Source organism: Chaetodon trifascialis, chromosome 13, assembly GCF_039877785.1.
Source record: "Chaetodon trifascialis isolate fChaTrf1 chromosome 13, fChaTrf1.hap1, whole genome shotgun sequence".
Classification (NCBI taxonomy): Eukaryota; Metazoa; Chordata; class Actinopteri; order Chaetodontiformes; family Chaetodontidae; genus Chaetodon; species Chaetodon trifascialis.
The window spans coordinates 25,041,644-25,069,614 of NC_092068.1; the positions used below are offsets into that span (position 1 = coordinate 25,041,644).

The 27,971-nt window shown below is 46.6% G+C and overlaps 2 protein-coding genes across 3 annotated transcripts; one reads left to right on the forward strand and one right to left on the reverse strand.

The window, feature by feature from the left end:
* Positions 1–2,249: 2,249 nt before the first annotated feature.
* On the reverse strand, positions 2,250–18,819 carry LOC139340828 (glutamate dehydrogenase, mitochondrial-like). Of its 2 annotated transcripts, XM_070976821.1 has the most exons (14): positions 18,267–18,819; positions 11,592–11,672; positions 11,295–11,350; positions 9,307–9,370; positions 8,873–8,967; positions 7,259–7,438; positions 5,703–5,840; positions 5,294–5,431; positions 5,010–5,090; positions 4,506–4,629; positions 4,090–4,181; positions 3,898–3,960; positions 3,497–3,661; positions 3,430–3,442 (listed from the first exon to the last, which is right to left on the reverse strand). In XM_070976821.1, exons 1-13 carry the CDS (start codon positions 18,670–18,672, stop codon positions 3,542–3,544), a joined length of 1,638 nt encoding a protein of 545 aa, XP_070832922.1. In that variant the 5' UTR covers positions 18,673–18,819; the 3' UTR covers positions 3,430–3,442; positions 3,497–3,541. The 2 variants fall into 2 exon arrangements, with proteins under 2 accessions (XP_070832921.1, XP_070832922.1); XM_070976820.1 differs by having other exon boundaries at positions 2,250–3,661.
* Positions 18,820–22,048: 3,229 nt separating this feature from the next.
* On the forward strand, positions 22,049–27,433 carry shld2 (shieldin complex subunit 2). The gene is made up of 10 exons (XM_070977706.1): positions 22,049–22,211; positions 22,447–23,381; positions 24,023–24,173; positions 24,314–24,421; positions 24,548–24,742; positions 24,871–25,017; positions 25,111–25,320; positions 26,047–26,290; positions 26,539–26,654; positions 27,146–27,433. The coding sequence occupies exons 1-10, from the start codon at positions 22,052–22,054 to the stop codon at positions 27,316–27,318; spliced, it is 2,439 nt and encodes an 812-aa protein (XP_070833807.1). The 5' UTR covers positions 22,049–22,051; the 3' UTR covers positions 27,319–27,433.
* The last annotated feature ends 538 nt before the right edge of the window (positions 27,434–27,971 follow it).

Here is a 27,971-nt window from a genome sequence, read left to right on the forward strand (position 1 = left end):
TTTGTACTTTTCAAAACAAATCATTTTCGTTTTTAGTTTCCTTCCTTTTTCAATTTTGTTTTATTATTTATGTCGTCTACTTTATTATTGTTTTCAATTATTGTATACCTAACGTCCCAATGATATAATAGCTAACCATACACAATCTATGAAAAGGAAACTAAGAAAAAAGTGAGAAAATACAGGGAATAGATGCACGAATAAAGAAGAGAGTGACGTAATAGAAGTTTCATAGAAAGAAATATCTTGTGACTTTTAGCCTGGAAAACAATTTGCCTCAAAATAAATTAGATTTTCAAAGTTTTATTTTAAGGTTAAGTCATCAAAGTGTTTTATTTTATCGAATTTAAACGCTGTGCTGCACAACCGCTAGTTCCGTAACTAAATACTTTTAATTTGATGGACAACTCTCTTAACCGGAAGTCCTCTCCCGCTGTAGTCCACAGCCTGACGCACCTCGGCCCTGTTGTCATAGCAGCCTGTCAGTCAAGAGTGGAAAGCCCCGGAGCTGCGGGGGAATTCCGGCGCCACGTGGCAAATACGGTGCGCTGATTGGTGGATGAAGGAGGAGAGGCCCGCCCATTTTACAGAGACCCACAAGACAAAAACAGAAAAATGATTAAATAATTAAAGAACAACATGAAAAAATACTATTAATACTGGCCATTGTCAATTAATAATCAGAAATACCGACAAAATATTCAAAATATCTGAGCTTCTATGTATAGACACTTAACTTTAAGTTGGTAGTTAAAAATAAAATCTTAATAATTAGGTCCCGGCTTTGCTCCCGCTCTTTACCCGGATGATTCATCACAAGCTGCGGGTCCAAGCACTCCGTCACACCGGCTAATGACTCGTCTGCGGTGGATCTCACCACCAACATACCATGAGTCCAACTGTGAGGTGAAGCAAGCGGCCACGATGTGCAGACATCTTTCCCTGAATGTGAGGAAAGCCACACCCAGCACCCCCTGCTGGCCATCAACAGCACTGCTGTGAACAGGCTGAGTGCCACCGAGGACCCTCCTGGACCACCGGGCCTCTGAGCCCGAATACGGCTCCATCCCTCAGGCTGTGAGGATGCTGAGCCCCCGCCCCTCTGCCTCCAAACAGGCTGGAACTCAGGCATCCCGTTTATTTTATTATTTGATCCATTTAAATAGTACAAGTCATAATGTTAGTAGTAGTCATAGTTGATAACAGTGACTGAAAATCTTCAGACTTAATAACAATGTTTCATCATCATGTCTGCTGATGCAGAAAGTTAAAAAACTGCCACTGTTGCCAAAACAAGATGTGAAAACTGAATTAAACTGAGATCACACACAAACACTGGACACGTGACAGTTTTTGACCTTTATTTTGTGTAACATTTGGTTTGCGTAAAAACTCCCTCTCACAGAATCTGAAAGCAGCTGAAATCAGACAGTTTGTCTGAGCTCACATTCAGCAGGTTCGCTCCACCCTGACAGGCTTCAGGCGGCGGCAGCTTGGTATTCTCAGGTGGTGCGAAGCCTCGTGTCTAAAACTCAACATGAAGATGTCAGCTCTCAGAGTCTGAGCCCCCGTGGGACGCCATGTGGAAACTCAGCGTTGTGTTTGCATAGTTCTGTTCATGTGGCCATCGAGCGTTCAGAAAGTTCAGCATCAGACGGGTCTGGAAAAGACAAACTCACGACAAGCTCCTCAAAGGGATCAGACGGGACGAGGGCTCTGTTCAGGTACAGGTGAGGCTCAGGTGAGCGCCTGACCAACAGCTGAGCTCCGTCAGCCTGTGGCTTTAATGACAGGACGTCAACCCGAACCCTCGACGTGTCTCCGTGTCTCTCTGCAGACTCAGTCCTGCTGTTTTTTGTCTTTCCCTTCTGTCTGATGCAGAACTCTGAGCAGCTTCTGTGCCTGCAGGCTGACAGGTCTGAGATCAGTCTACAGTCCTTTCTTTCACTGCATAGATTAGCATTAGCTTGAGCTGAAACTGTGCAGAGACCTGAGAGGAAAACAGCAAACTTTCAGGGGGGGTTTGGTTTCAGGTCAACCTCATGTTGACGGTTAGCTGCAGAGCTACATGTCTGTCAGCAGAGGAAGCAACAGTTAAAGGACCATCCCAGAGGTCTTTGTCATGTTTTAACCAACACGTTCAACTTCCTAAAAAAAACTCTGTAGTGTTTGAAATTTGTTGATGATTTTCAGGCGGGCGGCCATTGATTCACTGTTGTCAAACACTGACTGTGATTGGTCGGCGAAACCAGCGGCTGCCTGAAGGAAGGAGCTGGACGTGAAGCGCGTTGCATCAAACACACGAAAACACCAGAATGGTCCTTTAACGAAGTAACTCGACGCTCTAAAAGCAGTAAATATCAAAGTCCTGAGGCACGAGTGCACTGCATCATATAAAAACAAGACAATCTGTACAAGCTCTCCACCTGGAGACAAACACGGAGACAGTGGACACTGTGCGGCCAGAAGCATGTGGACACCCAAGAAGACATTCCCGTTCAAAATGTCCCAAAGCAAAAAGGCACTGACTCGGCGGATTGACAGAGAATTGATCAATTCTGAAGATCAATTAACTGTTTTTCATGTTTAAAGTAAAAGTTCTGTTTCCAGAGACGTCTGAGGACGAGTCTGTTGTCTTCACTGGACATTTTCCACCTTTTCCTGACACTTAATGGACTGAAATGATTCATCTTGGTAACAATCGGCACAACAATCGATCATGAATATAATCATTACTCGCCTCCCGGGTCAAAGACGTCATCTCTAACTCCAAAGTCCAAAGCGTGGTTGATTTCAGCTGATGAAATTATGTCTAGAACTTAACGACCCCTCAGGTTGGGAAACTCTTAACGAATTGATTTATTCACTAATGGGTAAAAGGACACTGAGGTTTGAGAATGAGGGCGTCCACTTACTTTTGGCCACAGCGTGTTTCGCAGGCTTTAAAGCTTTCTGTCTAAATATTTCTAGAAGTCTGCGTATATGTGTTGACGTGTAAAGCAGCACAGCAGTGAATCGGAGCAGCGTCGACTGCTTTAAAGCTACAGCTGAAGGTTCTGTGATTTATTTCACCTTCCACCAGAAGAAGAAGAAGAAGAAGAAGAAGAAGAAGAAGAACGTAAACGGACGAGAAGGAATGAACAGATTCAGACTTCATTCACTCTGCGGCTGTGCAAGAGAACCTGTAAACGCTGGATTCTGGTTGAAAAGTGACAGACAGGTGACAGACAGACAGACAGGTGAGGGACAGACAGATGACAGACGGGTGACAGACAGGTGAGGGACAGACAGATGACAGACGGGTGACAGACAGGTGAGGGACAGACAGATGACAGACGGGTGACAGACAGACAGACAGGTGAGGGACAGACAGATGACAGACGGGTGACAGACAGGTGAGGGACAGACAGGTGACAGACGGGTGACAGACAGGTGAGGGACAGACAGATGACAGACGGGTGACAGACAGGTGAGGGACAGACAGATGACAGACGGGTGACAGACAGGTGAGGGACAGGTGTCTGGCAGGTGGATGGAGGCTCTATGTGAAGATGAGTCCGGCCTCGCTGTACACCTGGAACACCTTCTCGATGGCGTTGACGTACGCTGCCGTCCGCAGGTCCAGACCCAGATTGTACTTGTTGGCTGTTCGCATGATTTGCTGCATGAGGAAGAGGAAGAGGAAGAGGAAGAGGACTTATTGTCTGGCGTCTATTGTGTGCACTAAACACTGTGTATTTGTCCTCAGGTCTCTAAATGGAGGCTCCTGGTCTTCATCTGAGTCTTTTTAGACATCTTTAATCTCTGTCTGTGTGTGTGTGTGTGTGTGTGTGTGTGTGTGTGTGTGTGTTTGTGTGTGTGTGTGTGTGTGCGTGTGCGTGTGCCTGTGTGTGTTACCCTGGCAGAGCGCTCCATGGTGAAGGCCAGACCGGAGTGAACAATGTCCTTCTCAGACGCTCCCTGCAAGCAAAACATGTGTTTACAACTCCACGTACAGCAGTGATGCTGGTGGTAGTGGAAGCAGTAGTACTAGTAGTAGCAGTAGAACTTGTAGTACTAGCAGCAGTGGCAGTATATGTGTGTACTCACAGCGATCCTGTCCTGGAAGTCAGAGGTGGGGACGATGGGAATGGCGCCTCCATGTTTGCCAAACTTCCTCTCTAAACTCTCCTGGACAGACACTGAAGAGGTGGAGACGATGGACAGACAGACAGGGAGGTGGAGATGATGGACAGACAGAGAGGTGGAGGCGATGGACAGACAGACAGACAGGGAGGTGGAGACGATGAAGGACGGGAAAGGACACAAGAAGAAAACACAGATGAGGACGAGGATGAAGTCGATGTTTGCTGTCCTCACACAGAAAGACGTCCTGTCCTGTCTGCGAGTCTCTGATACGCCTTCACACTCAGGGATCAGTTAAACTTCCTGGATGACATCATGACTCACCTGAACCTGTGTTCGCTCTGAATCTAAAGTCTCTGACGGGCTTCACGCTGACTTACTGAGCAGGTGGTAGTTGGAGTCTCGCTCATATTTGAAGGTGAGACGACCGTAACTGACGTGATTCAGATTCTTCAACCACTCAAAGTACGAAACGGTCACACCGCCGGCGTTCAGGTACATGTCCTGCAACGAGGAGGGAGCCAACAAGGAAACAGAGAGAGGAGAGGAAACAAGGAAAGGAAACAGAGAAATTAGAGGAAACAGGGAGGAAAGGAAACAAAGAGAGGAGAGGAAATAAAGACAGGAAACAAGGAGAGAAAACAGAGAGGAGAGGAAACAAGGAAAGGAAATAAAGAGGGGAGGAAAGAAGGAGGAGAGGAGAGGAAACAGTGAGGAGTGGAAACAAGGAGGAGACAAGAGTAAATAAAGACAGGAAACAAGGAGAGGAAACAAGGAGAGTAAAATAGATCCTTGATCAGCTTCATGTGTGAACAGAGAAACTGAATAACGCAGAACCTCCATTGACATTTTATCGTTTTATGAGCGGACAAAGAGAAACTCACCGGGATCACCATGACGTTTCTCTCCAGGAAGATGCGGTCGGCTTCGGGCGTGGTCGGACCGTTCGCTCCCTCAGCGATGATCTGAAAGCAGCACAGACAGGTCAGTTTACTGAGGCATGATGGGAAAACAGCAGCAAACAGCAGCGACGCTCATTAACATGTTTACATGAGACAACATGCAGCCGTCCACCCTTTCTGCATATAGACACAAAGATATCTGTCCCTGTGTGTGTGTGTGTGTGTGTGTGTGTGTGTGTGTGTGTGTGTGTGTGTGTGTGTGTTACCTTGGCCTTGATCTTGTGAGCGTTGCCCTTAGTCAGCTGTTTCTCGCTGGCGGCGGGGATCAGGATGTCACAGTCGGCCTCCAGGATGCTCCCTTCGTACGGCGTGGAGTTGGGGAAGCCCACGATGGTCCCGTTGGCCTGCAGACAGAAAACAAACAAAGGTTTAATTAGTTCGTTCAGTCGATTGATTGATCCCAAAGTGAACAAGCACAATTAAAAGGTTTGAGTATAGACGACTAAAACAGATCAACCAATCAGAAACCTTTAAAACAGGATCACATGACACAAACAGAACGGAGACAATAACTTGATGAGGCTCAGGTGTAGTACCACTGCTCTGCCAGCAGGTGGCGAACCAGCCTCTTCTATTCATTATGTAGCATTATGTAGCATGAGCAGCAGTACTGACCAGCTTGTAGTCCTCCAGCTCTTTGGGGTCGATGCCATTGGGGTTCCAGATGCTTCCATCCATTTCTCCGACTCCGACGCACTTTGCCCCAAAGCGATGAAGGTACCGCATGGAGTGAAGACCCACGTTCCCAAAACCCTGCAGACACGACAGAGCGGACATCAGACCTCCACCGATCCTCTGATCAGTCTTCTAGCGCCACCATGAGGTTCATTTTTTTTGTTTTTCATTCAAATATCTGAACAGGTGTTGGATGATTGACGTTCATGTTCCCTCAGGATGAACTGTGCTTCAATGATCCTCTTCATCAATGCTCGCTTAGAACTGCAGCTAATCTGTCAGTCATCTTCCCTCTTCATTCATCGATCGTTTAGTCCATAAAACAGTCCGACGAGATGTTTTGTTTTGTTTGAGCAAACCCAAAATATTCACTTTACTGTGACATGAAACAGAAGAAAACAGGAAATCCTCCGATTAGACTCAGTGGAATCAGATCATTTGGAAATCAGTTATCAAAAGCTGATTCATTTTCTGTCAATCAGCTAATCAATGAAATGTTACAGGTCCACTTTGGTTTATAATTAGTCATTATTGACGCTTTTATCCGAAGCGACGTACATATGAATTCACACAGCGATGGCGCAGCATCTTGTCCAAGGACACTTCGGCATGTGGACTGGGATCGAACCACTGACAGCCTGATTCATGGACGACCGCTCTACCTCCTGAGAAAACACCTGCAAAGCTAACGACATTCCCATCAGCCTCAGCTGCACTTTGTGTTTAGCGCTAATTAGCTAATATTAGCATGCTAACATAAAGTGTTGAACATTAGCCGAAAAACTTCAGTGTGTGCGGCGCTGTCACAGCCTCACACTGAGGCGCAGTGCAGCTCATGTCCACTGGGTGGCTCCACATGCAGGTCACTAGAGGACGTTTGGACACGTCTGTCAGTTAACTCAGCTGCTTACATAAGCCGGCCAACAATCACAGAAACTGAAGGAAGCTGAGCCATTACTCCTCGTTAACAGGCCGATCAAAGAGATTCCGCACTAAAATTAGCAACACGCCAACAAACGTGAGCAAATTAAGAGAAGAAGTTTGGCTCAGGCCTCAGTCTTCCTCTCAGCGCAGAGACAAGCCGCTGAAGAGTTTTTCAGTTCCTGAGGTCTGCCTGTTGTGGGTCGTGCTGACTGTAGCTGAAACTGTAGGAAAGCTTGTGGCTTCAGATGAGTCACTCATGACTCACCGCGGAGGATTTCAGGGATGGTGATGGTGGTGAAAGAGGGATGAGGAGGAAGAGCAGAGGGAGGATTTCATTCACGCAGTCTAAGGGCTGCCTACGCTGTTTTTCGGTCTCGAAGGAACGAGTGTTATTGAGGAGTTTCTTCCTCTGGACTGTAGTTTGTGACGACATGACGACGCAGCCTTCACGTCTGTCCAAACTAGTTGTTGTAAAATAAGCGTTTGACATTTTTCAGCAACAAAGCTGGTTAGAAAACCAAATCGTCTACATCATTTTCCATCCTCTGGGGGATGAAGACGACGGAGCGCACCTGGATGACGAAGGTCTTGTCCTGGAAGCCGGGACACATCCCCAGCTGGCTCATGTAGGCCGCCTCGTTGATGAAGTTCTCGATGCCGTGGAAAACTCCTCGGCCGGTGGCGGAGATCCGACCGTGGATTCCTCCCTGACTGATGGGTTTCCCGGTGACGCAGGCGTGAGCGTTGATGTCCTGAAGGAGAGGAGACAGAAGGACGGACGGATGGACAGACAGATGGACAGACAGGTGAATAAAAACAACACCTGAGGAGGATTTTTGACTTTGTCTACGTATTTAAAACACATTAGAAACACAGAGAGCAGCAAACACAAACACACAACAGTTGAGTCCTGTTTCAGGCTCCACCCCCTCACAGTCACAACTCCAGAGGTGAAACATTTACTTTGATTATTGATCAGTCAACTCAAAATTAATCAGCAACAACTCTGATGATCCCTTCTGATAATTTGATAATCCCTTCCTTCCCAGAAGTGAACTAAACTCGTTAGCTTTTGGGCCGTTAAGGACAAAACTGGACACCTCAGACGTCACCTCAGACTAAAACTGTTTACTGTGTGTTTGTGTGAGCTGCATCAACTCTTAAAGTCAGGTGATCATCATGTGACCAGGTGTTTGTTCAACACGCCGTTCATTAGACGTTAGAACCGCCCGTCATGTCAAACATCTCATCACCTTCCTGCTATTAACCTGGAAACTAAACTTTACGAGCTGACAATGAGCACCTGAATGCAACACTAACTTCAGTCAGTTTGGGACTCTTCTGACCACACCTTTCCAAGGAGGCGGAGCCTGAATCAGGACACGGGAAAAGACAGACAGAAGACTCCTCCCTATGTCCCAGGTACCAGCAGAGGACAAGACAAGCTCACAGGGTTTCCCACGGACAAACCCAAGGACTCCCATCTAGTCCAGACCAGCGATTCTCAACCAGCTGAAAGAGCAGAACGAGCCTGAACCTGAACCTGCAGAGCCCAGCAGATTTAGGGAGAAGGTGTTTACCTTGGACACCGGTCCTCGAATAAGAAGGACGTGGGGGTCAGTCTGCCGACAACCAACAACAGCAACAGCGGCAGTTTCAAATGTGAAGGAAGAAGACAAAGTCAACAAGACTTCACTGCTGTGAGCTCGCTAGTTTGCGCTAAAGGGTACAAGTACTACAGCTCCCATGAGCCTCGGGGTCGTACTCAGAAGACTTCCTGTGATCTGAGCACATGAAGCAGCAGCATCACAAACACTGGCACCAAACAGGAAATGAAGGCAGACAGGAAAAGAGCCACGGCGGGATGAAAGCGCTTCCTGTGTTGCCACGACAACGACTCGGCCTGGTTTGTTCAGGCTGCAGAGGTTTATTTCACGCTGAATTCTACAGACTGACGCCAAAACGAAACAAAAATGAACCCGTCGTTATGCCTCCACCTCTTCCTCCAGAGATGCTGTCGAACACGGCCTGGTGACGGATCGAGCCAACGCTGACGTCATCGGCCGGCCTGATCTGCTTCCTCCTCTTTCTCCTCATTATTTCAATATTTTGGATTTTATCTACCTTTACTGCTTGTCTACACTGTGAAGCACTCATCAGGCTCAGCGGTCACAGCTGACACTCACATAGTGTCCCATGGTGGTGGCGAAGGTGTCGGCGATCCAGGACATCTCCCTCTCCCCGGTGCTCATGTCCGGAGCAGGAACGTCGATACCAGGCCCTGCAGAACCACAGCAGAACCACATGATTAGTCCAAAGGCGTGAAGGTGCTAAACTCTCTCTGCTTCTCGTCTTCAGCTTTTCATCAGGGATGTACAGAAACATGCTGTCCTGCTATTGGCTGGAGGCCGCACATCACTGCCCAGGTGAAACATCCTGAACACAGTAAAGAGCATCCGGGCAGCAGGCAGCGTCTCTGTAGATACACGAGTCTTAAATGTGTTGAATTTTTTAGGAAAAGCCTCGTCATCCTGCTGTTAAATCTGCTCCTTATTCCCCTCAGGTTAGTAAAAACTGGGACATTTGATGGTGCGACTGGTTTTGGAGGCCGCTGACTCACCGATGAAGCCTTTCTTAGCGAGCTCGATGGTGAACCTCCGGGTGATTTTCTCCAGCTCATTGTCCTAAAAACAAAACAGAAAAGTCCCTTCAGTTAAAATTCCTCCTAAAAACAAAGTACAAACTATGTCTTTACATTTCTGTTTGAGTGTGAAATGCATGTTCAGCAGTGTTGGGAGGCATGTTTGTGATCTTTGGACAGAGGCAGGCTAGCCGTTTCCCCCTACTTCCAGTCTTTATGCTAAGCTAGGCTAACCACAGTCTGCACTGAGCACAGACATGAGATAATTTCCCATCTCGGAGGGAAGAAATGTGTAATTAACCCTTTAAACAATTAAGTTGTCTCCTGCTCAGATAATTACTTAATCAATCGATCAATAAACGAGACCTTGATTCTGTTTGAGGAAACAGAGTTTCAGACTTTTCAAGGCTCTGAATAAACGATGAAATCGCATCTCCGTGAACGACACCTGATTTGATGCTTTCTGATCGTTCACACTGAATCGAATTCGTGGAATTCCTTCATGTGGAGAGGTCAGAGGTCAGAGGTCAGCAGGCCTCAGAGCTGCACGTGTGTCAAGACTGTGTGTGTGTGTCATAGCAGAGAAAACAGAAAAGAGCAAAGGTCGAGAGAGAGAGAGAGAGAGAGAGAGAGAGAGAGAGAGAGACACACCCAGAACACATCAGAGACAGAGAGAGAGAGAGAGAGAGAGAGAGAGGTGATCTCATTGACTCATCATGTTGGAGAGAGAGAGGAAATCCTGGCGTCTCTGCCAGCTGATGGCTCAGCGTTTCCTGTCGGCTCTAACTCGGTGGTGGTTTTGGGGGGTGGGGGCTGCTGTGGAGGTGTAGAGGGGGCCTGTTGATAAAGTCTGACACCGTGGGTCTCCACCCAGCTGGATCAGGTTTTCCTTAGCACGCTGCAACTCTTCATGATCACTTCCTCCTCCACCTCTTTCCTCTAAAAGCTTATCGGCGAATGTTACATGAAAAACGTCGCTTTCTTTGGTTAACGGCTGCAGCTAATGATTGTTTTCAGTACTGATCAACCTGTCAGTCATCGTGAGGATGAACCGTTCAGTCTAAATGATCGGCTCTGTTAAACTGAAAAAACTACACGGCAAAATATTTTCCAGCCGGCCAGAAAACTGCAGGACGTCATTAAAGATTCAAAGTGAAGCGCAGCTCGCTGCAATGATGCTGCTGTCATCAAAGAGCTGAGCTCTGTGAGGAGCCTCCTCTGTCAATCATTCTTTCATCGTACGCCCACCCTGCTCCTCGGTGCTCCTCATAGGCTGATCTGCTGTCACGGCCAGACGCCGCCCAGCGTGCAGACTGGAGGTCAAACCAGGTCAGTCACAGTCTGAGCAGGCCGATGGCGGCCGAACTCGTGCTGAGCCAACAGCGAACGCACGCGTTTGATGTTTACTGTGTTCAGTGAGTCTCGTCTGCAGGACATAAAAGCCTCAGAGCTGCAGCGAGAGGCGGATTCAGAGAGCGTAACGAGAGACTGTGAGTGGACCAGGACACACGGTGATGATTGACAGGAGGCTCAGAGCTGGCTGATGATAGGCTGATCTGCTGCCACACACACACACACACACACACACACACACACACACACACACACACACACACACACACACACACACACACACACACACACACACACACACACACACACACACACGCTCACAGTTTAAAGCTGCTCCCTGAGTCTCGTTCATTTCTCTTCAGTCGAGGTTCCAAAACTTCTTCTTTGGCTTTCGAACACATGAATGTAATTTTTTCCAACCAGTTGAACAACACGTGCTGCAGTCTTCACGTGTTTCTCATTACTTCATGTTGTGCAGAGAAAGCTTTTCTGCACCAAAGACACGAGGCGGCGTGCATCGTGACCTGATTCAGATTCAGATTGAGGCGCTTTGATTTACGGCGCTGCAGAAAAACAGGTGACTCCAGGTGAAGGTCAGGTGTGTTTAAACTCACAGAATATTTCCTCGGGTTGATCTTCACTCCGGCTTTGGCTCCACCAAACGGCACATCTGGAACAGATCACTTCATTATAGCACCAGAACGAACAGCAGCTGCACCACATGACCAGTACCACACCAGTGACTTCAAAGCTGAGAGGACCAGTTCAGTTCAATCTTATTAAAAATACTTTAAAATGGGGAATAAACCAGTGACACCAGTTCATCGTATCATCACACCATCTACCCTCCAGCCTGAGATCAGCTTCATGTTTAAGTGTGTGTGCATGTGTGTGTGCGTGCATGTACTCACCGACAACAGCACACTTGTATGTCATCAGCGACGCCAGAGCTTTCACCTCGTCTACAGACACGTCTGTACTGTAACGGATACCTGAAACACACAAACAATGAAACTCTTCAGTCCGAGCCAAAAAGGGGACCTGACCCCTCCGGAACCAGGTTTCACGTCAACATCCAGTCCAGCTCAGCTGCAGCGAGGCCCTCCTGGTGTGAGCGCACAGCCTCCACGAGCTCACACCACTGAAATAACCGTCGAGCACTGCGGCAGCACGGCGTCTGTGTGCGTTCATCCCACGTCCAGACCTCTCAGGTGGTCTGGGACCAGGTCTTCTTACAGAGTCCACACTGAACCTGGAGAGGCGGCGTTCAGTTTCTAACCTCCGCAGATGTGACAGAAAGCTCTCAGCTCTGTGAAATCAGGACTTTTCTGTTCAGCTTTTATTAAATTTGTTATCAAACGTATTCATGTCTCGCTCTGCAGCTGCACCCTCGTCTTCATCCCGCTGTTTAATCGTCTTCCTCTACGTTAAGCTGCTGCTTTAATCCTTCAAAGTCGTACTTCTGTCATCTCGTGGTCTCGTCTTAATACCTCTGTCTTGTGTAAAACTCTTTTAATGGATGTGTTGACATGTTGGCCTCATGACAAAACCTCAGTTTGCGAAGTTTGAACAAATACGTTTAGGAGGAGAATCCTGATCCTGGAGGAGCCGAAGGCTTCAACACTCTGCAGACGGCCTCCCCGCAGACAGCACCCACTCACAAAATGTGAGTTTTTACAGAGCGAGCGGTACAGTCTGTGCCCTGTGCTGCTGCAACCAGCTGCAGGGAAAACAAACACAGCGACGTGAGCTCATAGTGTGGCGTGAAGCCAGCACATGCAGGCCTGTTCACACACATCGCTGCAAACTGCGCTGCAGGGAAGCCGACAAAATGGCTGCAGCTCGGAGAGACGGATGGAAAACAGATGAGGTGAAAACCAGAGAAAGACACAACCTCATTTCTTCTCCTGCGTTCCACTTTCAGACTTTTCCTCGCAAAGAAATCTTAATGACTTCTTCGCTGAGAGCTGCAGCGGGAAGAGACAAAAGGACGGAAAATAAAAAGAGGGGAAAAGGAAACAGGAAGCAAAAACTAAAGTGAGAGGAGAAGAAGAAAAGAATGAAGCGGGAGGGAAAGAAAGAAGTGAAAGACGAGGAGGGAGGGGAGGAGGAGCAGGAGCAGTCTGAGTGTGGTGATGAAGGCTCATTTAAAGGAACAGCACAAACTCTTTCATTCATGTCAGTGAGTTTAATTTGTCCTCACTCCATCATAACAACCACACCCTCCGACCACAGACACTTCTGGTATTTACTCATCTATCAGGCAGTTTGTCTGAGCATAAAAGAAGGAATCTGTGCCTGTCTGTCCGCCTGTCTGTCCGCCTGTCTGTCCGCCTGTCCGTCTGCCTGTCTCTCTGTCTGTCCTAAAATGATCTCAACAACCAATCATCTGTTTGACTTCACGCCTGGTGGGCGTACTGCTGAGGACCAAGGGACGTGCAGCGTCCAGTGTGAAGCAGATGGACGACCTGTAATCAATAAATCATTGGGAATTATCACATTCTGAGTGTTTCTGCTTTAACCAGTGAAGCTTTTCTCGCCTTCACCACACTGGTCTAACTCTTCACTGCATGCGTTGTAAATCATCTCATGTGATACTCCTCTGCCAATCACATCCGCGGCTCGAGTCAGAGGTAATGTTACACCATTGGTTCGTTCCAAACAGGCACGTTTCGAACGAGTCCTGCACTCAGAAACACGTCGTTCAGCGACTCTGGAGCACATTTCTAAAGTTCAGTTTCAGTACAGGTCGTCGTAACAGTGCAGAAATAACTGTAATAGCTTCTCTGCAGACGACTGAACTGCAGATGGAGGGCAGGAAGTGATTTTGCGCACAGGAGACGCTGGAACACACACTCAAAACGCTGATGTTCTGTGTCGTCTACGGTCGCTCACACTGATCAAACTGAGAAACCACGAGCAGCTTTTATCAAGTACCAAAGGTTGTTGTTCATCAGGGTGAAAAATGCAAGAAACTGACCGATTCACGGACTGTAAACAGTAAAAATACTCAACGAGTACCTCAAAACCATGCTTAAGTACAGCACTCGAGCACATTTCCACCACTAAGTATGAGTAGGAATACTACAGTTTTACTACACAATACTACACAAGCTGCAGGAACTGGAGTATAAAGAGTGTGGACCAAACTTCAACACCTGAGTTGACATCAGGGTTGACAGACAGGAAATTGATTCTGTCTCATCCATTACTACCTCTACTACAACAGGTACTACAGTACCAGAAGTACTGTTGGTTCTCCCTCACAGCCCAGGTCAGACACAAGCGGAGCAGCCAGACTTTGAACTGGAGCCAGATCTCTTCCTAAAACCAGAGCGTCACAGTCTGATGGGATTAACTCGTCTCATGTTTCTGCTGACAAATCAGTGTAGTTTGGAGCCCCGAGCAGTGCTAAGATTTCCTGGAAGCATCCCGCTGCTGCTTTTGAGGAAACAAACAAAGATCCAACCCACAGGGTCCGTGGCTGAATACAGCAAACGTTAACAGACGACGACGCTGTGGAAACTGGGTCAAAAACACTGGAACCTGATGCAGGTCCAGACTGACGGAGGCAGAGCGGCTCGTTCGGACTCCGTCTGCTGCCTGCTTTAATGGACCTACAGGTTTTTCCACTGCACAAACACACATCCACACACACACACATCCTTCATGAAGAGACGCTGAGACGACCCTGTGGTCTGCTTGTGCCGGACAAACCTTAAAGATTCACACGTCTGAACATAAAACATGGATCATGTGACGCCCAGCGCTGCGCTCAGGCTGACAGTAAACAGTAAACAGTAAACAATCATCACCTCTCAATCAACTCTGCAGACAGACTGGACTCTGACTACTGCACTTGATGGATGCAGTACTTACAGTAAGTACAGTACTTGTACTTCCTGCACTTGTATCTGTGTAAGCTGAGGATATTTGTCTGTGTCCTGATGTTTCTGGTGTAATTCAGGGCATCAGCTGTGGAAACTCCAGTTCTTTGATTCCTGTTCGACCAGTTATCCAGTGACTGACGCCAACAATGGTGCAGATATTTTAGTGTTTGCACAGTTCAGGCTGCAGATCAGCCGGAGCTCCACTCCTTCATCCTCCTCTTCTCACAAACATGTTTCAACTCGCAAATATTGATCATTAATATTAACGAGGAGCAGCTTCATGTTTTTCAACTGGAGCAGCTGTTTCAAACGCTGGTTTAAGTATAATATTGATTTTTCTTGTTGTTTCTATCCAGATGTTTCATATTAACATCATCATTCTTATTATTATTGTCATCATTATTGTCATTATTATTATTACCAAGTCCAACAGATGATGTTGGATTTGAGGTCGGAAATCAATCACCAATCAATTTTCTGACTCCTTCCTGACGGGCTGGGTATCGAACCTCAACACCTTGGTGCTACTGACTGACACGAGTCTGTAGCACCAAACGGTGACGAGGGAGAACCTCTCTGCAGAACAAGGTTCCCAATAAGCCTGAAATACGAGAAACCTGGGCGCTGTCGCCGAGGCTGAACTTCAAAACCACGTCAACAACACAACAAACAAACAGCCAGTTAAGAAGAAGATGAAGAAGAAGAAAAAGACAGGGGGAAAAGAAGAAGGCGGAGAGAGAAGAAGAAGAAGAAGAAGAAGAAGAAGAAGAAGAAGAAGAAGAAGAAGAAGCTGTTTGGTGCCTTTCATGCAGAGCTGCAGCTCAAAGTGCTTCCTGACCTGAATCTGCATTTCTTCTGGTTTAAACTGGATTTACTTAAAGTTTGACAACATTTATCGTTTCACAGTTTTGGTTTCTTTTGTTCAGAGAAAAGTTTGGCAGAAAAACTTTGATTTCTAGAAGTAAAGTATCGAAAAAAAGTACTTCCATCCTTAATTACTGCGACATGTATTACTACCACAGTCGTGTGTCTGCCTGGACATCCTGTCAACCAGCGGTGGGATGGAGCTAAGTACATTTACTCAAGTACTTAAGTACAAATGTACTGCGCTACATTTATCTGACAGTTTTAGTTACTTTACAGATTCAGATTTTTACACAACAAAGTTTAAAAAATCTGATGTTCTGTAATAAATGAAGTTTATATGAGTTCAGCTGAATCGATCAGTCCATTAATCAATTGACAGAAAATGAATGATCAAGTACTGAACAGTCACAGGAGACACTTTCCTGATTATATTTAGATACTTTTACTGAAGTAGTATTTTCAACGCAGGACTTTTACTCAGACCAGAGTATCAGTACTTTCACTGAAGCAAAGGATCTGAATACTTGCTTCAACCCCAAAGTTAAGAGACCAAACATCCAACAACACACACGCACGCACGCACGCACACACACACACACACACACACACACACACACACACACACACACACACACACACACACACACACACACACACACACGACCAGACTGTCAACATTCCTGTCAGAGGAGGAACCTCAGCACCTTAAAACACATCAAACCTGCCGACGCCCCATTCAACATGTACAGAACTGCAAGAATAACACAACCCTGTACCTGAACATACACACACACACACACACACACACACACACACACACACACACACACACTCCTCCCATTACCAATAATATGAAAACTCTTACAATCTGAACATTTGCTCCAAACTTGATGAAAAATTAAATTTAAAGCAATGAAGTACAAATATTCAGACAGAAAAGTCAATAATTCACTGACTCATTGTCTTCAGTGATGCTTATTGATAACTTATTGATTACTGATGAATCCAGAAAGTCATTTTTTGTCAGAAATGTTAAAGATTTGATGTTTTCAGCTTCTCTTCTTCACTATAAACTGAAAATTTGGGGTTTTCAACCGGACATTTTTTCCTGTTTTGTGCTGTTTTATAGAAAGTAAGCGAACTGATGAGAAAAGAAGTGGCAGATTAAAAACAATCATTAGCTGCGGCTGTAAAAGCATGCTTCATGAAATCGACATGTTGTCAGGCTGACACATTTATTCTGAAGGGTTTGTTAGTCTGTTACATCTTCTCCTCACTCCGGATGATGAAGGCTCTCTAAACGTTAGTGCTGCTAACATGAACATGAGGTCACTCTTTGTCTTCTCGTCTTGCTGAGTCAGATTATCGGTTATCATATTGTATTCAAACAGAACAGATGATTGATTGATTTTACTGATTTCTCTGAGGCGTGTAAAGAACTCAAACTTTCAAAGTCATCTGAGAAACTTGAATTTCAATTTATTTCATTCATCTCGATCATGATTTAACCTCAAACTGCTGAGATTTTAGTCATAAAACTAGACCTGAAACAATCAGCAGATCAAGAGAAAATTAATCCACAATTACTTTGATGATGGATGAACAACTCCTGTCACTGTTCACCCAAAAAGGTGAAACATTTGTGGGTTCAATGAGGATTTTCTGCACGTCTTCGTCATGAACGTCACGTGAGCACATGAAAAACACTGAATCTTTACTCTTGACTGCACTGCTGATGTTTTCCTTCATTACTTCTACAGCACATAGAGAGCTGGTCTCATGTTAATTTCTAACACTGGAGCATCAGTTTATCGATCAGTTTGATTACTGATAATTAGTAATGTTAACATACCATGATTTTGAGATCAGCTAATTGATTAATTGACCAAATCTCCATTATAACACTATAACATAACCTACAGGGTGGAAGAAGTACTCAGATCCTCTACTTCAGTTAAAGTGTAAACTCATTCATGTAAAAAGACTTTGTTACGAGAAAAAGTCCCGCATTCAATCCCTGAATATAAAGTAATTAAAGGCATATTGAATTGAATTGAATTGAATTGAATTGAAAAGTAAAGTACAGCAGTACTGTCAGCTTCACGCAGTAAAAGTACAGCAGTACTGTCAGCTTCACGCAGTAAAAGTACAGCAGTACTGTCAGCTTCACGCAGTAAAAGTACAGCAGTACTGTCAGCTTCATGCAGTAAAAGTACAGCAGTACAGTCAGCTTCATGCAGTAAAAGTACAGCAGTACTGTCAGCTTCACGCAGTAAAAGTACAGCAGTACTGTCAGCTTCACGCAGTAAAAGTACAGCAGTACTGTCAGCTTCATGCAGTAAAAGTACTGTCTGTGTAGTAAAATGCTGAAAGTGTCTCCACCTGCTGCAGGAGGAGATACTTTCAAATACTTCATATACTGTTTGGAGGGGTCGCGCCCCTCCAAAGGGTCAACAGATCGATGAGAGGGGTCATCAAACTCATCGACTCTACCTGAAACTGTTCTTACATGAAGGCTCACAGACGAAACAGGCTGGAAAGGACACTGATTCAACCTTTCTGAGTCAACTCTTACTGTTTTATTATCTGTAAAATCTTGTTTTGGGACGTAACTATACACATAAGTGAAGCAGAAGTTGGCAGAAAATGGAAATACTCAAGTGAAATACTTAGGCGCAGGACTGGACTAAGTGTGTTTACTGGTAAAGTTACTTTTCATGACGTATTGCTCGGATCCTCTCAGCATGCTGAAGGACCTCCCTGACACGGGTCCACCTCTCCTGTAACATCGCTATGATTCGGGTCTCGCTGTCCCGGTGCGGGTCTCACCTCCCTTGCAGGGCGTCCTGTGCTGGCTGTGCTGAGCCCGGTAGCCCTCGATCACCTCCCACTCTCCGTTGTCTCTCTTGATGGGGAAGCTGACGCTCAGGACGTGGTTACACGGCTTGATGATCCTCAGGATCCCGAGAACCCGCTTCCTCTTCTGCTCGGTGCTCTCCCGGGTCTTCAAGCTCTCCACCAACTTGTCCTCCACGATAGCGGCTCCACGGTCGAAGAAGCCCTCCACCATGGTGAAGAAGTTGGGGTCGTCGTCCTGGTCCACGGCCTGGCTGTAGCCGCGGTAGCGCAGCAGGGACGCGGACGCCGGGAGAGCCGAGTCGGCAGCGGCGGAGCAGCCCGAGGCCAGGACGCTGCCCGCTCCCCGGGTGAGTAGCTCTCCGAAATACCGGTACATTGTTTGGTGATAGAGTAGTTTACCGTCCCGGGGCGGTGAGTGAGCCGGCGTAGAGCTGGAGAGTTTGGGGGAAGGCGAGGAAACGCAGCGGGGGAAACAAAAACTTGCACCGGAGCAGCGGCTCCTCCTTCCTGCCGCCCCTTCCTGTTACACCGTTGCGTGACACCGTGCGCGCGTGCGGCTGCGTGTAGTATTTCAACTAAACACGAAAGCGTGAAAATGGCACGAGACGATGCTAACGACGGTTAAGTGTCGGTAACGTCGATAGCTAGCTAAACTTTAGCTCAGTCAAAGCGTTTACGAACGCGTTTCCACGCAACGATAAGACACAGCAAGTGGGAGTAAAGGTGAAAAAGTCAAGATTATGACTCAGACATGTCTATTTTTTTATTTTTTAACATATTTTCCGTAATTTTAGCGTTGTTTAAGCTAGTATCATGTGCGCAAGAATGGGTACAAACCAAACTTCCGGCTAAAACACTCAAAATAAAAGCATACGTCCATAAAACTTCTTTAAGTTCGAAAGTTAATGTAGGAGTAATATATTAGTTAATTTACTGTTCTCCAGATTTTGTACATCAGTATCAGTATGATTAAACAACAAATTATAAATGAAAAAATATTAATAAGAATTTTAGGAACGAGATGTTTATATATATATAATACCAATTATCATGTCTAGTTTTTTTTTATTTGATTTAATTCTGTCATGCCGAAATGTACACAGAGCACACGTGCAAATATTCAAAACAAAAAAGAAAAGAAAACCTCTCAGGGAAAGACTCTAACACAGGACAGGGAACTTTGTCTTAGTTTCAGAAGCAAATTCGACATTTTGTCATTTGAGACACTGTAAGAAGACACTGGGTAAGAAAAACACACAGTCAGCGCTTTTATTTTGAAAGCAAATAGTTTTTACAGCCTGTAAAACTATTTCAACTATCTAACTTCTCAGAATGCGGGTTCCCGGCATGGCCTCGGGAGCGCGCCTCGTCACAGTAAAACGTTTTATTGCCCATAAAGTGAATAATAAACTGTGTGTGGCCAGTGAAACATTTATAGACTAAATCTAATTTTTCTAAGTAATGTTTAAGAAGGAACTAATGCATTCATTTTATCTAAAAATAATGTGTGTGTGTGTGTGTGATGCAGGGGTTTTGAATGTCTTTTCTAAACTTGGAGTCCTCGGCCATTAAACGAGGAAGTTTAGATCATGTGTCTGCCTCTCAGTGGTTACGATGGTTCACATCACTGTATGTAAAAGCTAATTCAGATACACACCGAAGCTCATTTCCACATGAATAATTAGAAATGTCAAAAATAAAAATAGAAATCAAAATAAGCTACAAAGTCAAAATTATGAGCTCCAAGACAAAACATTGTCTTAATTAAAAGTCAGTCTTGATGCTGAATAATAACTTCTCTTTATGCTCACATACAATAAATAGAAGTATATCATATTTACTTCAGTACTGTATATAAGTACAGTACTGTATTTGTACTGATTTATATTGAGTATATCAAACAGGATCAGCAAGTTATCACATTCTGTTTACTCAGCATCCAAACTTCTTTTGGAGTCAGGTCTGTAGACGATGAACTGCAGGATGTTTGTCGAGGTGGGAATGAGACGTCCAGCTGATCGGAGTCACGTCTCAGCTGGTTCAGCGGACTGACGGCAGCAGGTGGAAAAAGCAGAGAGAAAGTGTTGGTAACTCAACCTGAAGCTGAGGAGAAACACATGACTGCTGAGAGCAGGTGTCCTCTGCCTCTGTGTGTCAGCCAGGGAAAGAGGCCCCCAGTTAAACCTGTGGAGGGGCCACACAGGTGTCACACAGTACAGGGTATTAAAATATTTGAGGAAAAAATCCAAAATTGTAGCAGTAAAATATACAAAAACTGTCAAAGAAAGCACCTGGAAAATATCTGAAAAATACCTCAAGTAATATCTGTAAGATGTCAGAAAAAATCTGAAAGATTTCATGAAAATATCCAAACTGTCAGGAGCTGTCAGCAGCAGGGTGGACAGGTGTGATGACCTGTAACACTGATGATGATGATGATGATGAAGGTGTCTGAACCAACCTGCTGAGTCAGTCTGTTCAGTCTGAAAACAGCAAACACTTCTGCTGAGAGTTTGTCTTGTAATTAAACACTTTTCGTGTTTCTCAAAGGGAAAAAGTCTTTGATGGTTTTCCAAAGTCCTCCCTCAGTGTTCAGTCGTGAAGTTTGTCCTCCGGCGGAACCAAAGTTCACTGTGGGCCGTCATTCAGTGTTTGGATCCAGGCTGAAGTGCTGCTGCTGCCCCCTGGAGGCTGCACTGCTCATCGCACCTGCAGCCTGAACAACAACCTGATGATTGACAGAACTTACCTGCTTTTTAAGCCAAGTTTGCTCAGTTGTCATGGAGATAACCTAGCTGTCATCACGTGACCTAAACCTACATGAGGTGTTTGTAGGCGGAAGATTATAAAATATGATTAAAAGCACAACAGTGTGAGTAAAGCCTTTTTGTCAAACGGCTGTCGGGGTTCAGGAGTGAATTTTCCTGATCATTTATCGTTTATTGATTCATTGTTGTTCCAGTAGAGGAGGTAAAACTGAGGGTGACTGAAAAGGTTCATGTTGAAATGATCTTTTTCAGACTCGCTTCATCATCACATGTGTATTTATTGGTCTACAGACAAACCAGACATCATATTCCAGTCTGTGGCCTGCTGACCAGTCTGAGTCTGAACCACATCAAACTGGTCTGAAACCACCAGCTTAAAATGGGTCTGAAGCTCAGTTTTCCCCGAGCTGACCCTCACTTCCACCGGCAGCCTGCCGTCTGATTGGTGGAGCTGTGGTGAGTCAGCGGCTCCTCCTGGTTATCATTACCAGCTGTGAAACCTGCATCATGACGGCTCCATGCTGCGCCTCCTCACTGCAGACTGTTTCTGCTGAGTCATGGTTGGTTCGGTTTGACTTAAAAAAAAACAAAACAAAAAAACAAAACATTTTTTGACATTTTGTTTTCCAGTGATTGTGAGCAGCAGAATGCAGCAAACAAGCCAGAAACTCTGAAACTCATCACTTTGAGCTGTGGAGTCATCTGGTCTGTTCTGTGTTACACATTCATCGTGTTCATGAACGCATCACCTCATCCTATTGAAGAAAATCTGTTATGATCAGTTCAGTTTATTAAAAAAAACCTTTATATTAACCTTTATTTAAAGGATGGACCTGAGCAAGAGGAGACATAAGTCAAAAGTCCTTATCAAGGACACTGAGATCTACTGACATGTAGAGACCTCTCACATCACCTTTAGACATGTCAGACAGCTGAAGTCTGTTTTATCTCCTGAATAAACTCCCATGATTGTCTCCTGCAGACATCATGTGTGACCGGCCAAAGATCCACATCTTCCTGGGGGCTCCTCCTCCCCCCTCTGACCCAGACTTGATATCTGGAGCTGGGGCTGACGGTGAGGAGCATCCCCCTGCTGACTGGAGACACCTGGAGCTCACCTGGCAGGATGGACGCCTGAGGCCTGCAGGTGAGGCGTTCAGGGACCCAACAGGAAGGACAGAGAAACAACATGTAAAATATGTTCAGACACTGATTTGGTGTAATAGTAGATAAATGTAATAAAGTTAAAGAGTCAAATTTATTCTAGACCAGAAATGTTTTAGCGATCAACAGAAGATTGCTAGCTGTTTCCCGCCTGTCTTTATGCTAAGCTAAGCTAACTGGCTGCTAGTGGTAGTTTCATATTTACTTTTACTTTTCAGATGAGGCTGAAAATCAAGCAGAGTTCTCATCAGAGGACGACAGATCCAGCAGGAAGAAGACAGAATCTGATCCATCTGCAGCGAGTTCACAAAACCAGGATCAGGATGGCTCGTCGCCGAACGCTGATTGGACCACTGAGGTGTCACGAGCACGGGGTGATCGAACAGGATCTGGCTGCAAATTTATTGGAGATAAGGAAGGCCGTAGCTCTGACAGTCAGAGATCTATGGAGAGATTTGTGAGCCGAGATGAAGAACCAGATCCTGGAGAAGATCAGTGTTCGTCTTCAGTTCATGAGTATCTGGACAGCTGTTTCCCTGCAGCTCAACCAGAACCAGAAAAACCAGAACCTGAACATCCACATTGCTCTAAAGGCTGGTCGTCACCAGCCGTCCCTCCTCTGTCCGCCCAGACTCAGTACCTCAGCACCTGGACTCTGAGTCAGGCAGTGATCCTGAGAGGCAGATGTAGTATCCAATCAGCGACAAGCCCTGAGAAAACCCTGCCTCCTCAAACGCCACCTAAAGATGCCCAAACACCACCATCCGCCTCCTCCAGCACCCCGGAGCTCTTCAGTCCTGTAACCCCGTCACCTGGAGCCTCTGCAGAGCTCTTCAGCCATCCCTGCCCAACCCAGAGGGTGGAGGAAGGCGGCGTTGTCCTTCAGGTCACCACAGATGGCGTGCTCTGCTCCCAGGACGCCGAGCAACAGGAGTCCATGGCCGCCCAAGCCTCCCCTTCCAAATCTCCTGATTTCAAGAAAGCTCGAATCTCAGAAAACGTCAGGACTGAAGCGTCTGTGGCGCCGCCTGATAGCACCGCCTCCACCGGACTCCGGAGTCCCACCACACTTCTGATCCAGTGTGACAAGCAGGGGGTGCGCTACTCAGTTCTGGTGGCGGTGGTTCACCCCTGTCATCTGAAGGAGGTCAAGGTGAGTGGAGATGTTAAGGTATGTCTTCCATCATGGTTTCATAAACCTTGACTTATGTGAAGGAGGTTCCTTTTCAAACTTTTTATAGCTTTTATTTTAATATTTCAGCCGAGTCTGCAGCCATGATAACAGCTCTGTGAGGCTGCACATGCTTTGCACTAAATGTTAAAGCTAGCATGCTAACATGCTCACAATGACAATGCTAACATGCTGATGTAATGCTGGTATAATGTTCTTAAGTTAGCATGCTAACATTGGCTAATTAGCAGTGAACATTAAGCACAGCTGAAGCTGATGGGAATCTCATTAGTTCTGCAGATGTTTGGTCATAAACCAAAGTCACCAGTTCATCCTAAAGGGACAATAATATTTGAGATATTTTACTAAAAACCACAAATATCAACCTGCTGTTGGCATGAGAGTAAAGTCAGAGGATCGCTTCAGTCAGCAGGATTCATCCTCTGGGGATCATGAACGTCTGCACGAAACCTTTTGCCAGTCCACCTCGTAGATGTTGAGATATTTCAGTCTTGACCAAAGTTGGACATGAAGTGCTCAAAAATCCTTCCCTAAATATTTAATGTTTCTCTAAATACTCTCTGGGTTAAATATGTTGGACTCTTTCATTTGTTTGATCAAAGGTGAAGTCTGGGCCGACGGCGGGGACCTTCGTTCCTCTGGCATCCGTTGTAGTAACAGACCAATCAGGCGTAGAGATGAAAGTGGTGCTGTGGCGGCGAGCGGCGTTCTGGGTTTTGACAGTCAGTCCTGGAGACATTCTGCTCATCACAGGTACGAAACACAGCGGAGCTCTTTAGCTCCTGATGCTGCGTCTGACACCTTCTGTACAACCCAACACCGACAGTACGACAATCCGGTGTGAGTTCCTCCTCCAGTGAGCTTTGGTTGTGTTGTTGATGGCGTCCGATCAGGCCTGCAGTTGAATGAGGACAGGTGGAGAGGTGAGATGGTGCTACAGTCAACCTTCAGCAGCAAACTGCTCAACCTGGGACAGATCACCGCCTCCTCCTCACCACCAGGTACCAGTAAACCCACCTACGACCAATCAGCAGCCTCCTCAGCTGAGTCCAAGCTGAATTTTATCTCTGGTTCACTTAACCTTAATCTCTCTCTCTCTCTCTCTCTCTCTCTCTCTCTCTCTCCAGTTCCTCAGCATGTTGATGCTCGTTCTCTCAGCACTTTGTGTGGCTTCCTTCGGGAGCGACGTCCCCTGCTGGTGTCTTTGAACCTCCGCCCCCCTCAGGACCTGAATCGCCTCCCCTATGCCACCCTGAGGTCACTGAGGGTCAACACGCTGGTTCACGCCGTGCTGCGTGTCACACACACGCACCTCAGCACAGGTGAGTGGGTCACAGGTATATATACAGAACAACAGTGGTGTGAGGACGGATCCCTGTGGGTCACCTGTGGACACTAGGACTGACGTTTTGATGGTGAAAAGTGTCTAAATGAAAAGGATCTTTGTTAGCATGGCGGAGTGAGGCGGACGCCCGCTGCAGGTCGGCGGTGCAGCTGCAGGCCGTTCTGACTGTGGAGCAGCCGGATGGTCAGCAGGGGGCGCTGCTGCTGTGGGGAGCAGCTGTGGACTGGCTGCCTCGCTTCAGGCGAGACAGAGGTACGCACACACACATGCACACACACACACACACTCATGCTTTTACACTAACCTTAAATCGCAGCTCAGTAACAAACCCTCTGTTTGTTTCAGCGGCTGTTTGGGACTTCCACGTCCTCCTGGTGAGAGACGGTTTGACCACTGACCTCCTGGAGCTGCACTCCACCCCCTGGAGCTCCGTCCAGCCTCTGGACGCTGCCAGCCCCCGAGCGCAGGACTTCTTCCGACCACGACGCAATCTCACAGGAAGCAGCAGCAGTGTGGAGCTGGACCTCGACACGCTGCTGTCCCAGAAATACAGCGGTGAGTCTGAGCATCGTTATTGTGAGATTAACTCGAAATAAACATTGCAAGCATCAAATCACGTCAATAAAAATCTTATTTCAGCTCCTGTGATGCATCTCTGAGCATCACAGAAAACCCACACTTTAGTTATCAAAGTGTTGGACTTCCTCTGTCCTCCTCAGTCAGTGCTGTGGACATGTCCTCATAAAGTACAGGACCTTGAAGTGAAACCTGAGGAACACGGCGTGTGGGTGATAACAAGACAAAGGCAAATCAGATTTGCTTCTCAAATCAGATCTTTAAGGCAGGCTGTCTGCCCTGTGGTCAGATCAGGTTTGTGTGTCCAGACATCACCAGCCGATCTGGATGCTTTGCTGCGGTAACGATGCAGTCGTCGGTAAATATGTGCAGCTAGTGCAGAAGCATGAGGATGGAGATGCATCATCGCGCCCTGCAAACAGTCGAGCCGCCACTGCAGAGGACTTGCTGTGGTCTGCTAGCTGTGATTCACTTCATCACTCTGGATTCAATGTCGTGCTGTGAGACTGAAAAACGTCTAGAAAAAGATCAGAATCACATTTCAGCCAACCTCCGAATGTCTACAGTCTGCAGCCACACCAGCAGCTCTGTGAGACTGTTAGTTCGATAAACCAAAGTACGAAACACAAACACCATGAAGTGCCAGGATCACTGCAGCTATCAGAGAACGTATCCTCTAGCCTGACTTTCCTGCTCCTCCACCAGGTGACGTGGAGCTCAGAGTCCAGGTCACCGCCTTCCGCTTCCAGGATTCTCTGCTTTCCCAGAATGCACGGCAGCCGGTCCTGGACAGCTCCACGCCGCTGGATGACATCCTGTCTGCGCTGGGCGGTGACATCACCTACACCGGCTGCGGTCGCTGCTCCGCCGAGCTCGATACTGACGCCAACGGCATCTACAGCCCCTGTTACCCCTGCCTGCCCCACACCGCCGTCCGCCGCTACTACAGGTACGCCAACGTGATGACAGTAGATAAGTAAATATATACGAATAAGGAGTATTCACAATCTGAGTACTCACAGGACGTCTCAGATTGTATTATTGCAGTCTTTCTTATTTCTGTCTTGTATGTTGTATTAAACACTTCGCTGATGGGTGGGACTACACTGTGTGTGTGTGTGTGTGTGTGTGTGTGTGTGTGTGTGTGTGTGTGTGCGTGCGTGTGTGCGTGTGTGTCTGTGTCTGTGTGTGTTTCAGGCCGGGTGTGCTGACAGTCAGTGGGCAGGGCAGCAGTCAGGTGTGTGTTCAGGTTCCTCCTGTTCTGCTGCAGAAGATCATTGAGGCTCCACCTGATAAACTCCACAGGAGCTCAGGTGAGACACTCAGATCCTCGACTGAAGTAGAAAGTACTAATACCACACTAGAAGTACTGTGTTACGTCTGAAACTTCAATGAGAGTATCTAAGTAAAATCAGTGAAACGATGCCGTCGCGGAGGTGCTTGTATGTAAACACAGTTATTTGATTAAACAAATGGAGGAGGCGATGTGCACATGAAAAGCAGGTTTAGCATCTAATCCCCGTCACGGCCGCGGCCCACCTCCACAGGTGTCTTCACTTATCGCTCCTGATTCGGCTCAGACCACCCAAAGGTGTGCAGGTGTTGTAAGATTCAGCTCAACTGTCTCTAATGACATTTCAGGACGTCCGGCCTCTGTAGTCACGTCCTTCTCCATCTGTCTCTCCACTGACTTCCTCTCGTCGCTCTCCCGTCAGTCACCTGTTACAGGTGGACTCTGTTCCTCTAGAACCCCTCACGCCCTGCGCTCAGTGTGATCTGTCTGTTTCACCTGTGTGACTCTCAGCTCCAGGTTCAGAAGTGAAGCTCATCCAGGTGGCAGCAGAGAGGCTACAGACCCTCCTCTCCCTCCCGAAAAAGATCGTCACCGTCACCGTCCGGAGCCACTTCCTGTGCGACGAGAACAGCATCCCCCTCAATCAGGACTTCACTCTGCTGGACCTTGAGCTCCCCGCCTGACAGACTGCACAACACCCAGACCAGATCCCAGCTGAACTGTTGGAAATCCGCCCTCACTGCTCACCTCACACGCTTACCGTTTGTTTACACTCACCTGTGAGGCAGAGCACCTGCACCTGCACAGCTGATGATCACAAGTGTATTGTGAGGTTAATCAATAAATACCCAGAGTGATGTTAACTGCCTGAACAAATCAAGCTGCAACTGTCTGCTGAGTATCTTAAACATAATCTGAGGAAAAGCCACAAGATTTCTGCACTCAGTTTATTTGTCAGGGACAGTTTACATCACTAAATATGGCAGAAAGAGCCAAGAGGGCGGCTTTCATCTCGACTCCATGATTGATGCTAATGTTGATATTCGCATCTCACCATCAGAAACAGAATAAAAGAATTTTCCTAAATGTTGATGTTCCTTGAAGGCCTCACAAACAAATCAGATATCTTCCTGCCCCGGCAGACCATAGTTTGTGGCGCTCAGACCGATGAAAGCTGACGGACAGATGCTGTCAGTGTGCACGAGGCAGTGCGGGACAACATTTCACTGCATGTTTGGAGTCTGTGAAGCTGTTAAGTTTTATTTTATATTATTATGTTATAAGAGAAATAACAAACATTAAAAGTGAAGGAAACAGATTTCTCAGTCTTAAAGTT

What these genes read in the sequence shown, in the direction of transcription:
- LOC139340828 (XM_070976820.1), bottom strand. Translation starts at nt 18,672, where the DNA reads ATGTACCGGTATTTCGGAGAGCTACTCACCCGGGGAGCGGGCAGCGTC. An exon ending in CCACCACCATGGGACACTAT is followed by an intron (nt 7,439 to 8,872) that starts GTGAGTGTCAGC and finishes CCTCTCCTTCAG; the next exon opens with GACATCAACGCTCACGCCTG. An exon ending in AGCTGGAGGACTACAAGCTG is followed by an intron (nt 5,432 to 5,702) that starts GTCAGTACTGCT and finishes TTCTGTCTGCAG; the next exon opens with GCCAACGGGACCATCGTGGG.
- shld2 (XM_070977706.1), top strand. Translation starts at nt 22,052, where the DNA reads ATGTGTGACCGGCCAAAGATCCACATCTTCCTGGGGGCTCCTCCTCCC. An exon ending in AGACATTCTGCTCATCACAG is followed by an intron (nt 24,174 to 24,313) that starts GTACGAAACACA and finishes GCGTCCGATCAG; the next exon opens with GCCTGCAGTTGAATGAGGAC. An exon ending in TAAACTCCACAGGAGCTCAG is followed by an intron (nt 26,655 to 27,145) that starts GTGAGACACTCA and finishes TGTGACTCTCAG; the next exon opens with CTCCAGGTTCAGAAGTGAAG.